Consider the following 16,003-nt stretch of genomic DNA (forward strand, 5'->3'; position numbering starts at 1 on the left):
GTACATTAAGTCCGACTCGCGCTTGACTGCACATTTCTAATAGGTTTTCCTGTCATCTATAGGTAAAGAACTATTTTGTGTATTCAGACAGACAGACATACAGACGCACGAGTGATCCTATAAGGATTCCGTTTTATGCTTTTGAGGTACGGAACCCTAAAAAGATTTTTTTAATTTTGTGGAATGGTTTCCATGTTAAATGGATTCGCAACCCAGATTTATACGAAAACGATACCATACACGGCCTAGCACCTTCACTGATGTAGATATATCAAGATAAAATTGAGAGCCCTAACTAAACTTTCAAGAGCGGATATCTCAAAAACTATTCAACATATCGAAAAAATTGACTGAATAAACATGTAACAAATTAAATTAACTTTCATTTTGTATAAGTGGCCATGTCGCTAAGATGCATAGTTTCCGAGATATAATCGAAAAACCGGAAAATGGGACATTCAAAGCCCCCTCTCTTCCCCCCGCTCAAGGGCTACGGCCGGGGACTTTTGATATGTTCACCTCCTAACTTGTCCAAACCAAGTTACAGAGTCAAAAATTGTGTTCCGAGCATTTCCCTCTACAACTTTTTTGAGCATTCGTTGGCTGACCTAAGTAGCTTATTGCATTTCTTTAAAAACTTTTCTGTAAAAGGTTGACGGGTGTTGGGTGTTTATATGGTTTTGGTCGATTATTATCATTTGCATCGCCCATGATGACTTACTAAAATTACTTACGAGCACACGAGACACTAATAGTAGTTTGACAAACCTTGGTTTTCAAGAGGTATTTTATATTGACATTTGCTGTCACAAATTTGCTGTCAGATTTAGTCGCAAACCGCACGCAAAGTGCACACAAATGTGTCGACACCTTGTTACGGAAAAGTGTACACACGGCGACGACACTTTGTTTCGAAACAATTCTAGACACATTGTGTGGACTCTGTTACGACACATCTGACATTTAGTTACCACTTTGATGATTCTGCGACTGGAATGGTTATATGGGAGGGTGAGGCTTCCCAGCGGGGGGTCGCTTCTTGGACCTTCGGTCCACTACCTGCCAGTCCTGGAAGGGGTTTGGGCCGGTCTGCTCCCCAGATGAACTGGGTTGCGGACGCACTGTCACTGGAACAGCTTGTCTCGCCTGTGTGGCTTCACCATTAGCGATGGACGCTGCTGGATCAGCTTGGGGTTTTTCGTTAGACCTGGTATCCATAGTTCGTAACGATTAACTTCATCCTCATCGGCTCCCACCCTACAAGGGCCCACATCTTGGGAACGCTTACTCACACATATAAAAGGTGCTTTCGGTCGTTAGGACACCGACTCGGGTATAGAAGTGAGAAGTTGGCTAGTTGCGCGACATCGGAAATGTGTGAAGGTGGGACGTAGGGTCGTCCAGGTCAGACGCCCTCCGCCCGATTCACCTAAACGCACTTCGTCAGCATGGCCTTTCACCACCGCATCAGCAGCCGAAACTGCCTCTGCGGCCCTCTCACTTCTCGCCGTGAGCCCACCTACGGTTCCTCACTTGACCATTTCCCGGACTGTGGCTAGTAGCCCGGGCTACCGTTTTGCCCGAAATCAGGGCCGAAGCAGACGTGTTGCCATGCGGGTTGGCAATGGCTCAATCCCCAGGATCCCGTCATCCTTGCGTACGGCGCTCTACTGTGCAGGTCCTAGCACAGGTAGGTTATGTATAGGTCGTCAGTAGTAGCCTACACCTACTGACAACACCAGTGTGGATGTTAGCCGCCACTAGAAAGAGGCACGAATGCCAGTCGCTAGTGACGTTGCCCAGGATGGACCGGGGGTGACAGACGGATCTTTGGGCAGGCCGGAGCCCACCCAAACTTCCCCCTGTCTCCCGCTCGGGGAGGTCATCACACCACTCCACCCCTAAAATTTTATGTCGCACTGTAAATTGTCATTAATCACTGTATTGCTACATGTCAAATGCAACTCATTAATTTAAAACCCCTGACAAATAATAAAAGCGCCATCTACTGGGACAAGACCTAACTAAGAATAACCGCTTATACCGACGTATATCCCGTAAGTTTCACCGAAAACCGTAACCAAATCGGTCGACCCATTTTAGAGATCATTATTGGGGAACAATGGATTTGATAGCTGTTAGTCCAAATTGTAATTCGTCCAAGTAGCGATTTGTCCGTTACGTGGTTCGTCAAGTATCATTTACGCCGTTCGCCCATATCGCGATTCGTCCAAGTCGCCATTTGTCCAAATCTTAGTTCGTCAACTACGTGGTTCGTCAAGTATCATTTACACCGTTCGTCCATATCGCGATTCGTCCAAGTCGCTATTTGTCCATTTTGTTTCTGCCGCAGTGGAAATGGAGCCTAATTAATCCAATTTAATTACCCACCTTCGAAATCTAAACCTTACTCTCACATGTCATATTTAAGGTCATGGGTTACCTTACCATGTTGTTTCAATATCATTGAAGTAACACGGTACCAAATTTCGAATCAATAGGACATATGGAAGGTAGTCAGATCCCCTCATCAACGAAAAGAGCTGATGATCTTCAAACGGCTGAACAGATTTTCATGAAACATGGCTAAGAACACTCGGGGTAAAATTATCTATGACACAAATCAGATTCAAACGTGTTGGACGAAAAGCGTGTTGGACGTAAAGTGTGTTGGACGTAATGAATGTTGGACGAAAAGCGTGTTGGCCTAAAAGCGTGTTGGACGAAAAGTGTGTTGGCCTAAAAGCGTGTTGGACGAAAAGTGTGTTGGCCTAAAAGCGTGTTGGACGAAAAGCGTGTTAGGCGAAAAGCGTACTTAAATTCATTTAGACGAATCGCGTTTCGGACCAACAGCTATCAAATCACATTCAGTCGTGTGCAGCTGGAAGAGTTTATTGTTTCCATCCTTTCCGTGGGAAGCTAAGATTTAATTAACCCTTAAATGCATGATTTTTTCTTTTTTCCCGAAATTAATATATGTATCACATAATTGTTTGCTGATTCTAGGAAAAATAGTAAAAAAATATAACTTCGATTTTCACTGCGAAATCAGTGTTAGAAGTTGAATTGGCTAAATCATATTTATGTAAATATGTAATTTTCAGTAATAGATATATGACATTTTTAGGGTTCCGTACCCAAAGGGTAAAACGGGACCCTATTACTAAGACTCTGCTGTCCGTCCGTCCGTCCGTCTGTCTGTCACCAGGCTGTATCTCACGAACCGTGATAGCTATACAGTTGAAATTTTCACAGATGATGTATTTCTGTTGCCGCTATAACAACAAATACTAAAAACAGAATAAAATAAAGATTTAAGTGGGGCTCCCATACAACAAACGTGATTTTTGACCGAAGTTAAGCAACGTCGGGCGGGGTCAGTACTTGGATGGGTGACCGTTTTTAGTTTTTTTGCTTTTTTTACATTATGGTACGGAACCCTTCGTGCGCGAGTCTGACTCGCACTTGCCCGGTTTTTAACTACCTACCATTAGAAAGGTACTTACACTATTTGTGATATACCTATGATAAAGTTTTTAAATATAAAATAATGAAATAGGTACCCCGAATAACCCATTCAAAATCACATACTAAAAATTATCAACTTGCGGATTTTTCCGAGCTTTCCGACTTTCGTCTTAAAACGAATGTAATTTTTATAAATTAAAAATATTGCGTAAATTTAACCCTTACATCATCACCCTATTAATTGACGTTTGGTATAAATGTGCGTTCAAGAACGTAAGCCTTTTTATTTTAAAACTGTGAGTTGTCTAATGCTTTGTTGACATTTGGCAACACTATGCATTTAAGGGTTAAAAAATGGCACGACTTTTGTTTTTATTAAGAGCTCTTGCATTTGACCAAAAAGATGCTAATTTTATTTTTCATTGAACCATTTCTGATATACCTACCGGACCTCTCGTTCAATACCAGTTTTGCAATATTATGCTGATGTAAAATATATATTAAATTAGGTAAGTATTTACCTATGAGAAATTTAAGCTGTTTCTGCATAATATAACAAGAATATGCAGCTTTATGGAAATACATTAGAAATAAGGCACCTTCATACTAACTTCATACTTCATACTACTAACTGGGATGGGTTCTGGGATATGTCACGAACTTGCAGAAATGCATGCAATTGGGAAAATGCCAAGATGACTTCTAGGCAATTGTCACAAGTGATAAATGCAGTTACAGTTATACAGTTGCCATACGATTAAGATATTGGAGAACATTAGGCTCATAAATCTCGCTCTAACGCGTTTTCTATAAAAGTAGATATTTGCGAGCACTTGCCCGCTCCATACATCTGGTGGTGGCTGCATAAATGGCGCACATCGACGAACCAAATAAAAAGGCGACCGCCAGGCGCCTTCGAGAAAGGATTATGTGATTGAGTTCAGTTCCCGAGAAATACGTCGGCTAATGACTTGTACCAGAGACAAATATAAAGTTAAGACTGCTAATTTTAAACCAATGTTTATGTCACATTGATTGAGGACAAATTTAATTACAAATTTTGGAACAAATCTTAATAGGTAAATCGCGTTTTACACTATCCTAAATTACCTAGGCCTTACAAGGACTCTGCAATACATTAGTTAGACACATACGGAGATATATCTCCAAACGTGTTCACACCGCGACGTAACTATTTGTTTTTATTTAAACTATGATAACTGCCGAGGGTAGTTATGGAACTAGCATTAATTTTATATGTACAGATCCGGGAATTTCCGGTTCTGATACAGTTTTTGTACGGATATCCAGTACTAGGAGCATACTGTGACGGAGTAAATCAGAGGTCATAGCGTAATTTTTTTACATGCGCGCACGTTGCTATAATTGCATGTACATGGATATAAATTTAAGATATGGGGCTTAGTATTACCTGGATTCTAATATAACCGAGCTTGGCTTAACCAGCATATAGCGGTCTCGAAATAAACGATAAAACACGAGGTATATTATTCATTTTCTTTGTGCTTACATGCTTGTATTTATTTTTAAATTGAAAAAAGTTGGGCTAACCACTTTGTTGCATTTATTTATAACTTGGGAAAAAGTGGCCTCTGCTAAGAAGGATCCATTTTTATCGTTGTAACTGGAATTATTATGCGTTAGCTTTTTGCTTGCTTTTCAGGTGTAGAGTATAGTTTTAAGTAAGTATAGTAGCTGGTTAATGGTCTATGGGTTTCAAAGTAAGTAGGTACTTAGATTTAGCAGAGTTAATTACTACGCTCGTGAGCTAAGAAATCGAACCAAGTTTAATGCTTCTCTGGTCAATAAGTAGGTAGGTACAGTCAGCCAAGAAAGTGGTTTACCACTTTTCGACTCTATTTGATTGATAGAGTCGAAAAGTGGTAAACCACTTTCTTGGCTGACTGTACCTCTTTAGACAGACGTAGAATTTTTTTATTCAGTTTTCATGCGATCTAAAAATTAGGCAGGAGTTGGGCAGGCAATACTAAATCAAAACCTGAGTGTAACTTACATCCACCGCGAAAATCGAAATATCGTTAAGATCTTGCACATTCGAGCGTTAGAGGCAGATATATCGTTTTACACTACTAATACAGGGAAAAATCGGAAAACTGTAAATTTGTGAAATAAAAAATAAATTAAACTTGCACGGAACGGAACCCTTGGTGGGCGAGTCCTTCTCACACTTGGCCGGTTTCTTGAAACTATAATCGATATTATTCAGTGTTTGTTTTGTAATTGTTTATGGAGTTAAATCGTAATTTCTTTTATTTCTATAATTTTAATTTCCGATTAGTTTAAATTCCTTGAAGAAACTTCGCAACTTGGAACGCCCGTATACGTAAGGTAGACAATCATCTAACCGCCTATATAATTACTAAATACGTAAATACCTTAAGTATAACTACCTTATTTTGTCCTACTTCCGTTCCCTTGGCCAACTTTGGCGAAACTATAATGGTTCCTATTTGACTACGGAATCCTAAAAACGCTAGAATATATACAAACAGATAGTTATCTACTTACTCCCTTAAATTGTACCTACACGTACCTTTTGCAGTTATTGTAGGTTCCTACACCACATCATTGTTCATTCATTCATAGCTTAACATTCTTATTTACACTGAAACAATATGCACAACATGACGTCCATATTAACATAACGGTGTTTACCTAGTACCTACAGCCGTTCGATGAATAACTGCCATTCTTCATAACATTATAACATATAAAGATAAGAAATCTACAACATTTAAATTTATTGAGATATTTGTTAACTAGATAAATAATGTTTGTTTATGTAACCAGGGAAATCGCAGTAAGATAACTTAGCATCGGATGTTTGAAGTGGCACGCGAGGTGAGGGCTGGGTGCGCTGGCGTAGGCTGGTGCCGCAGCCGCAGTAGCGGACTGACGAGCGTACGCGCAACTCGCCACGAGTTTCGCGTCGGCGTCGTGCGTGCTTTCAAATACAACCTTCGTTTAGTGCGGTATTTGTTGCTTACCTGCCCAAAGTGCATAACATTCTACAAAATGAAGTTCCACATCAAAATATTTGGTAAGTAGACACTAACTACTTATAATCATCATTATTGAATGTTGAACCTCAACTAGGTCTAGGATTTGTCACAAATTATACAGATAATTATGATTCTCAGATAATTAGTGGTGAATCCTTCAATGAATGGGTTTATAATTGGACTTAAGTTTACGATTTTCAATGTAATAGTAATAAACCGAAGGCTGAATTGCGTAAATTTTTATTCCATTGTAGGTACTTACTGAAAAACACTGAAAAGGACATAATTAGCTTGTCCGATTTCCTAGCCTAGTTTTTACTTTATTTTATCATGTACCAAAACAAATTGATGCTTGGCCAATTTAAGGCTTCTACAGACATTGCATTAAATTGCATGCGATTTTAGATAATCGCAGCAATCGCACTGTCGTATTTGTGTCTGGGGTATAAAAACAACGTAATATTACATAGGTATTTTTGAGCGGTATTAGGATTTCAATACTTACCACTTTTGTTTTTATTGTATGTATGTATATGGGTACTTTATTGTACATAGAAATAAAAACCGGGCAAGTGCGAGTCGGACTCGCGCACGAAGGGTTCCGTACCATAATGCAAAAAAAAACGGTCACCCATCCAAGTACTGACCACTCCCGACGTTGCTTAACTTTGGTTAAAAATCACGTTTGTTGTATGGGAGCCCCATTTAAATCTTTATTTTATTCTGTTTTTAGTATTTGTTGTTATAGCGGCAACAGAAATACACCATCTGTGAAAATTTCAACTGTCTAGCTATCACGGTTCGTGAGATACAGCCTGGTGACAGACAGACAGACGGACGGACGGACGGACGGACGGACGGACGGACGGACGGACGGACGGACGGACGGACGGACGGACGGACGGACGGACGGACAGCGAAGTCTTAGTAATAGGGTCCCGTTTTACCCTTTGGGTACGGAACCTTAAAAACACGAGAAACACTGTTACAGATGTTTCCACAGTTTGTTATTGACAATTATTGTATTGCCTGAAAAAAATACTTTGTAATCATGATAGTAATACCTGGCTATATTCACAATTATTGCTACTAACTGCAATGGCAAGGGATAGAAGTATTCGCGAGACATTTTACCTACCTAGGTAATTAAGTTACTCGCGAGAAATTCTAACCTACACACAGATATAAATAACCTGCAGGTATCATCTTCTTTAATGAGTTTAACGTGTTCACCGTAATTGAGCCTTAAATTAGACTATTGTCGAACGAGCTACAGCAACTATTGTGAATAGTAGTTGCGATGCGAATCGCGACAAACTTGCGCTTGCGCTAATGACCAGTCAAATGCTGCTTAAAACACGGCCGTTTTACTTAATAGCGTCATTAAATGAGCGCAAATAAAACGCACTTAGGAGAGCATACCTGTAATACCTACCTAATGAACTCATAAAGCTGAGTTTAGATCATTTAATTTAGACATTTGAGAAGTCTTAGCTAGGTAGCAAGTTTAGTAAGCGCCACTTGCACCATCGCACTAATCCAGGGTTAACCAGTTAAACTTGGAGTTACCATGGTTACCAGTACAATTTAACACTTTGTTAACGGTTTAACGGGTTAACCCCGAGTTAGTAGAATGGTGCAAGTGGCCCTAAGTGGCGTATGGACCAACTGATACTTAATTCGTATGAAAATTATGAATGAATTTAGTTTCAGTAAGATCATAGTGACAAGGTGTCACGTAGCATGAAACAACACGTTGATATATTCAATACCTATATTACCAAAACATATTACCTATATTGTATGCTATTGTTCGATTTTCACTTAGAACTATGTAAGTAAATAGCACACATTCACTAAATGGGGTAGTGTGCACAAGTTGATTTTCATTTATTTATACTTATACTATGTCAATGAAAGTGTTTTTCGAAGGTTGTTATGCAAATTGTAAATCTTATTCATAGGTACCTAGTTTCGCTTCTTGTTTTCTTTCTATATTTTACCTTCTAGATATAACCGGACATAATACAAAAACATTTGCTTTACTACCTATCGCCAGAACAACACTGAGATTACCTAAATTGAAATTGGACGTTGGATATTTTTAAGGAGGCTTTGATATTTTGAAGATACATATATAATATCTACCCAATGTTTTATTGAGTACCTATCGAGTAAATTAGTAATTACTATCTACCTAATGGATAATATACCAATTGTACATTTATTTTTATGTATCTACGAGTATATTATATATTTATCTATCGTCCTTAGGAAAACTTAGAACCAAACAAATTAATACTTATCATGTGCTTATCATTGGTTAATAATGTAAATGTAATGTCACAAATACTGGTTGAATAAATATAACACAAATCTAACAACATCAACAATTCTTTATTGAGCTAACTCTAATGCTTGATATCGCTGCTGCCCTTGACTGAACTGTAAAATCACTAAATGCATAGTTCCGTCACGAATCCCCCGCCCAATTCATTTATGCCGAGCTCCTCTCTGACGTAATGCCTAAAAAATTATGTGTTTACATAGGATGTGTCAAACTTTAATAAAAATGCAAGAACAATAATATTAATCTAAAGCATTTCTAGTAGATTAGAAGGCTGTTACAAAATTTAATATGTTATACCTATACACAAATAGTATTGCAAGATATTGTATTAAGTACGTATACGAATGTTATGCAAGGTTATATAATTCAACATCTTCCTGTAATTATTAGCTCTCGCTCCAAATTCAATACTGGCTTAATTCAAAAACCCTATATTTATAGATTTAGAAATAATTACGAGTATGGTCAGTCTCTAGAGCTTTTATAGCTTGATGATTAGACACGTATCTACAATGTCGAAATATTGACCTTAACTTAGTAATATTTATTTGGCGTCCGAAGCAAGGTAATGTTAACAACATGGGTCGCTTCCACGAACAAGATTAAGAATTTATTATTAGTAATTAATAAGCGAGTGTTACCTTGAAGAAGTCAAACGGCAGGGAGTAATAAAGGTAAAAAAATGCTTAAACTCATTTTGCAAAGATGAGACTGAGCTGAGTCGTTTCGCTCGATGAAAAAGTTTGAACAAAAACAGGCACCGCCATTTGTTTTTGTTAGCTTGACGCATGTCCTGTTTTGAAAAATCGTTCCTCAGTTTAGAATAATTGTACAGAAGAATATGACGCGATATCCTGGATGAAAAGATGGACTAATTAAGTAATTACTTACCTAACCCTTATACCTAAGAACAGTTGTATAAAAGTAATAATATAAATGTAATTGTATTAGTAAAAAGTATGATAAAATTGACTACTCTGTGTTACACAAATCTGTCATGCAAAATGTAGACTACTTAAGGCTCAACCGGCCTGTTTCCTATTTAGACTTCAATGCTACTTTGTACACTGTAGTAGACAAAAATTGACAAAATATAAATATATATACATATATAATATATAGGTTGTAGGTGTAGATTTAGTTAAAATTTTCAAGGGGTGTAAGTTCAAGGTCACAAATGATAATTATGGTATTTGTTTGTTCACCTTAATTGAAAATTGTATATTATGTTACCGTATAGATCATGTGGTCATACATATACGTTTTTAGTGAGAACATGTTTCCCTAGTTAAAATTATTTTTCCGTATCACCTCAGTGAAATGCGCGGTTTTTCCAGGTAAAATTAGTTTTCCGGAAGGCCACGGTGAAAATTAGTTTTAACTAAAATTAATTATCACCAAGGGACTTTGCGAAAACTAGTTTTGACTGAATAATCCCAGTTAAAACTAGTTTTCACTGAAGCTTTACGCGTTTTCACTAAAACCGGGGTCATAAATAAAATAAATAATGTTTATTTCAGCTTTTAAAATCCATAGTGTGGATTTTATAATCTGTATGTTTACGGTGACTTTTATCACCTTGATTCGCCTTCTCTTATGAACAAGACTTTGTATTATGTAGGTACTTGTTTACGTATTATGTAATTTGTTTATCTACCTATTAGATAAATAATCTTATCCGCTTATCAATGTTAGTTACTGGACGTTCACTTCGATACTCCTAGATAAAAAATAACACTACCAGCCGAGATAAAAGATTATTTGATTTGCTCCCAAAGTTGTACCACTCCAGACTTACTTTTGACAATATATGTACAATATCTCCTTTATTCATTTTACATCTTGGGTTATGTAATTTAAAAATTATAATATGAATATAAAAGTAAAATATAAAAACAGCATTGCCTTCAGCGAAGGAATGCTGCCAGCATCTTTGACAGAATGCCGCGGGGGCTTTATTTACACGTATTTTAATTTAGATTAGTTATTTTTTAATTTTAGGTAATAATTTTATTATAAAGTAAGTATAGTTTCAGATTGTTTGTTTGTTGACCATTAAATTGTTTTTCTACTCGGGTACTTTTATCTGTCATTTACATAGTCACGAAAGAACATATAAGGGCATACATTATTAATACTCCTTAAAAGTCTATAGTCTATTGCCCAAAAAAGCACTTGTGTCGTTTTAGAGACATTACGATACGGTAAGCTAGTGCAGGGTAGCAGGTGCCACATACCGGTACATTGCTACCAACGTGACAAACGATTGAATGCATACGGTTTTTATTAAAAAATAAACAAATTTGTACTGAGTTCATTGCTACCAACATAATAAAAAAATACTTTTATACCCTACAGCACCACCCTGGTGCGGTGCGGTAGTGTGTAACGGCTTTAAAAAAAACATAACCATAGACATTACTCGTTTGTTTCTCGATTCCCGCCTTTCCCGGTAATTTCTTGTTCTTTGAGTACTTTGCGTTACTATTTGTTTTGCGTTCATAAAAAGTGTTGAAAATGGACAAAGAGGAGTACATTGTTTCTACACCTGAAGAAATATCCGCTGCAGCACAAGCAGCGACCTAAAATTTGTTGCCTAAGTACTAAATCTCAGCACCTATACGACAAATCTTATGAGAAGTGCATGGCGTGGAGATTGGAGCACAAAACTTCGTTATTCTCTGAAAACGTCTTTGGTGTATTTTAAAAGACTAATTGGAAGCACCGGATCAGATCTATCTTTTAAGCAAGGTTGGTATATGTTATAAAAATTTTTGATACACATTTTTAGGGTACACAGTACAACGAGTTATATTTATGTACATTTTATATTTTTGCATTGAAACTGAATATTATTTAATTCTCCTTTTTCTTGTTACAGGTTGCAGTAATATTTGTTATTATGGGTGCTTGTCGCAGACAAGAGCTATATACATGTAGTAATACCTACTATCCAAAATTTAATAAATAAAATTTTGTTTATATTTTTTTGTATTTTATTTATTATTGCCTACTCATAGAAAAAGCATTGTATGCAACGTTGTATAAGTAGTCAAAAAATGCTCATGGCGTATTTATTAACAATGTTCGCCTTCGGCTCACATTGTTACCCACGCCACTCACATTTTTTGACCCCTCTTATAAAACTGTTGCATAAAATACTATTTTCACCTATGCTCTGTATCTTTAGGTTTTTAAATAAAAGTAAACAAGATCTGCCGTCAAATGGCTCCTTAATCCAGTTGAGGGTAGATGAAAACATTACATTATTAAATAATGTAGGTTAAAGTCAGGTCGTTTAGTGACTGATCCAGGCGGTTTTGTATTTGGTTGATTAACCATCAATAAATGTTATAACTACCCGAAAATGTGTTTGTTTAAGTTTGAAGATGTGACTTGCATTATGTTCCGTTCTGTAAAAGATATCATATCACACCATTTCACAGCACAATTAATGAAAAAAAGGGACCTATTGTGGGTACCTACCTAAGGGCGGCTATCGTGAAATAATCCCCAATCGCACAATGGTCACTGTTACTGTGAAAGGACTTACCTACTGACTGCTTACCTATTTGTTTAAAACGCTTAATGTATAGTAGCCACTTCAGTCAACCTTAGTACTTTTGGTACCAAGACTGAATGAAATAGCAAGACACATTCGTGCGTTTCCGTGAAAATACGAAGTAAAATAATTATGCATACATCTGTACCTACTAATATTGTTACCAACATATCTTCGCAAACTATAAAACAAGCAATAAGTGTAAGGAAGTAGGTTGCACCGTTACGCGTAATTAGTTATTTGAAAGTTCATGTGTCTGATTCGATATCTGTCACATGTGCTGGGCACTGAAACGTAAGTGTCATAGTGGGACAGAAGCGCAACAACCAGGCGTATTCGGATTTTAATAACAGGTTGAGAATTAGATCTGCATCAGTCATGGAGTGGAGGATTAATAGATTTTTTCTAGTTTTAGTTTAGTTCGTGTTAGAAGCTTTGAAATGTAGTGTAGCTTATAGGATATGATTGTTGTAAGTCGATTTTTTAATGTAATTTTAATTAAATATATTATAGTTGTTATGGAGTTGATTTGTCAGTGTCGAAAGTGTCCATTTTGTTGTGTTATGGGTATGTCAATAGCAATATTCAAGTTCGTAAGTCCCGTTGATGTCTTTTGTACCACAAATTCAAGGACAGGAAAGATATAAAATTCAAATATACATATTAATTTCAGAGGGGGTTACAATAGTTAATGCCATGATCTTCGGCACGTGTGTGAAACATTTTTATTTAGGTAATAGATTTTGATAAACAGTACAATACCAAGCAAGTAAACAGAAACATGTTAGTGTTGCAGCCAGACAAATAATACATGAGCTTTCTTGTTGGTGCCAGTAATTCATCAAAGACTGTTCGTAACACTACTACTTATGGGGTATATAACTGAAATTAAAACATATTGATTAATAATGCATTCAGATACAATGTGCGTTGCTTCTGTTACTATGAAATAGTCGATCGAACAAAAATCCGAGAAAGTGGTGCTTAAAATAGATATATAACAACCCCTGCTTCTAAACTTAATGACCTGGCGCCTCGACCAATCAATAAGGTGAACAGGAAGATGCGCGCGCGGCGCCGGGGCGTACATTCCTGCACTTTCACCGCCGGCGCGACGCCGACGCCGATCGCGAGCCTTCCAGACCAACCACCGGACCGTTACGCAAATCAACTCATTCAATTAGACACCATGCCGCGAATGACTGATTCTGTTTAGCTACGTGACTGTTGCGATTGAATATGCAAAGTCTTGACGTATTTCTAGCTGCTTTGAAAGGATGGAAACCGAAGACCGGTTTAAATGTCCTTGACATACGAAAAGATATAAAAATAAACCAAATGCACTGGCAAATTATTAACTAATGTGTCTCATCATTATTATATATCAGTACTGTCGTCAAGTTCTTCCATAAAAATCAGACTAAATGGCGTGGCTCACTCGCGATTTCGTCGCTTTGCTACAGGTAGCTAAATGTCCATCCGTTCGACCCCAATTTTGGGGTTTGCCATAAGCCGCGCGTGGCGCTGTCGCCACCTAGCGGCCATATCTGTGCTGATCGTAACAGACGCGTTTTGTTAGAGAGTGAGTCTTCTGTAGGTACCTAGTACTATTATTTATTCTGTGACTACATAACTATAGTTGCACGCCGCTGACCAACGTATTTTTTACATCTTTTATAAATGTATTCAGATGTCATGCTCGTACACTTATCAAGCAATCTGCTTAGTTAATTAATAAATACGCATCTATAGATGATCTATAGTTTTTTTTCCTCTTAAAAGGAACCGGAAAATTTTAATCGGAAAGAGCCTGGATGCCTATTCTGATTATAAATAACAGGCTATGAATTTGATCTGGATTTGTTTTTGATTTAATCAGTCAGCCGTCAACAGTGACATTTCTGGCTGAACAAATGTCACTGTTGAAAACAACAACAAGATGTCACTTTCACATTTTGTTGTTGTTTGTTGATCATACCTATTATAAATCCTGATGAAATTCAAAACCTATTATTATAATCAGAATAAGCTTCCTGGTACCGAAGACGTAATAAGTTCTACGAGACTATTGAATTAATCTTTTTATTCAATTTAATTGCCTACAGGAAACTCATTGAATTTAAAATATCATAATCATAACGTTCTACCACGCATGCGTGTACCTAACTAAAGACGACATAGTTGTAATTATTTAATTAACTACTTAATGGTTATCGTCAAGGGGAAACACATTTACAATAAATACATCTCACAAATGAAATGAGGCATTGCATTATTGCCCTATTTTTGAAGCATTTTGCATTCACTGTTCTTCGGTCAATACCCCGGTGTCATTTATAACAAATTTACCTTGTCAAGAAACTTGTTTTACGGCTCGCTAAAGGTGCAAACGTTGGTACAGTCGCTATCAGATATATCGGAGCGGCCTAGGTGTTCACAATATCTGAACACGTACTTTAACGCCCTGACAATAGAGGCGTGTTCAGATATTTGTGAGCGCCTTAGCCGCTCCAATATATCTGTTGGCGACTGTACAAGATGGTACGAAGAATCTCATTCTTGTCTCGTAAGTGGATCTCTAAACAATTGAAGGCATGTTTACAAAAACAACATAACTGCTTAGAGCGGTTGACAATTTTTTAAGAACATTGTTAATCGTTTCAGGTGTCAACCAGTGTAGTCAATTATGTTGTTTTTGTAAACATCCCTTCAATTGCGATATATTAGAACGTATAAATTACCTTCTTGCTTACAGAGTTGTAATCATGGCCATGACAATGGGGCCTCAATGAGTTGAAACCTTTGTTGGAGATGTACTTCCACAGACAACTGGGAATTAACTAATGTCAGCTATAATATTGTTAAATGAGCACTTGCGCTAAATGCTTAAGCTAATGTTATTATGGTGACTTCAGTCAGACTACCGAAGAGTATTTAACTATTTACTTCCATTCCGATACATTCACAGTAAAACAAAATAAATCGATACAATGTTCTTCTAAGTTGACACATAATTGGCTTAAACAAATAAATCTGATCCTATTAAATTTTGCTGGAACATCACCTACTTTACGGTTCTATTTTTGGGACGAGTCTTAAGCAGAATATATTCGTTCTAAAACACACCTACATAGGGTGATATGCATGACATAAAATGGGGACAGTTTTATGCTGTAAAAAGACTTTGGTTTATGATAAACATTCCTTAGTTAACCAACTGCTTAAAAGTATTTGTAGAGTTCAATTTTTTACAATACCTTTAGTCTTACTACGACTGCCTTATCAGTGTCAACCTGAAAAATGTTCGCTAACGTCTGCATAACTTATTTTCTAATACACCTCGCTCGTATGTATTACTATATATTTATCAATGTGAAAGTCTGCTACTAATCACTCGCTTCTTCCATGAAATAAAGTAAAATAATCTATTATTTATCTCATAAAATATTAATATACTTACATAATAACCAGAACAGGTAGGTATACAATATGTATCAGAACGAAAGGCAAAGGAAGAGACCCATTAATGTTTAGGTCATACTGAGCAACTTTTACTATGGGACCAACCCGGAAAACGCG

At 37.0% G+C, this 16,003-nt stretch overlaps 2 protein-coding genes across 2 annotated transcripts in view; one reads left to right on the top strand and one right to left on the bottom strand.

Annotated features, from left to right (window-relative positions):
* The window catches only part of LOC134672425 (2-hydroxyacyl-CoA lyase 1), a 226,440-nt gene that overhangs the window by 117,783 nt on the left and 92,654 nt on the right, over positions 1-16,003 (bottom strand). The window lies entirely within an intron of this gene.
* LOC134672427 (uncharacterized transporter slc-17.2-like) overlaps positions 6,386-16,003 on the top strand; it is a 32,028-nt gene continuing 22,410 nt past the window's right edge. The window contains exon 1 of the mRNA XM_063530317.1: positions 6,386-6,550. Coding sequence (XP_063386387.1) covers positions 6,526-6,550 — 25 coding nt within the window. The 5' untranslated portion in view covers positions 6,386-6,525. The remainder of the gene's footprint in view (positions 6,551-16,003) is intronic.

This window comes from Cydia fagiglandana, chromosome 17, assembly GCF_963556715.1.
Source record: "Cydia fagiglandana chromosome 17, ilCydFagi1.1, whole genome shotgun sequence".
Classification (NCBI taxonomy): domain Eukaryota; kingdom Metazoa; phylum Arthropoda; class Insecta; order Lepidoptera; family Tortricidae; genus Cydia; species Cydia fagiglandana.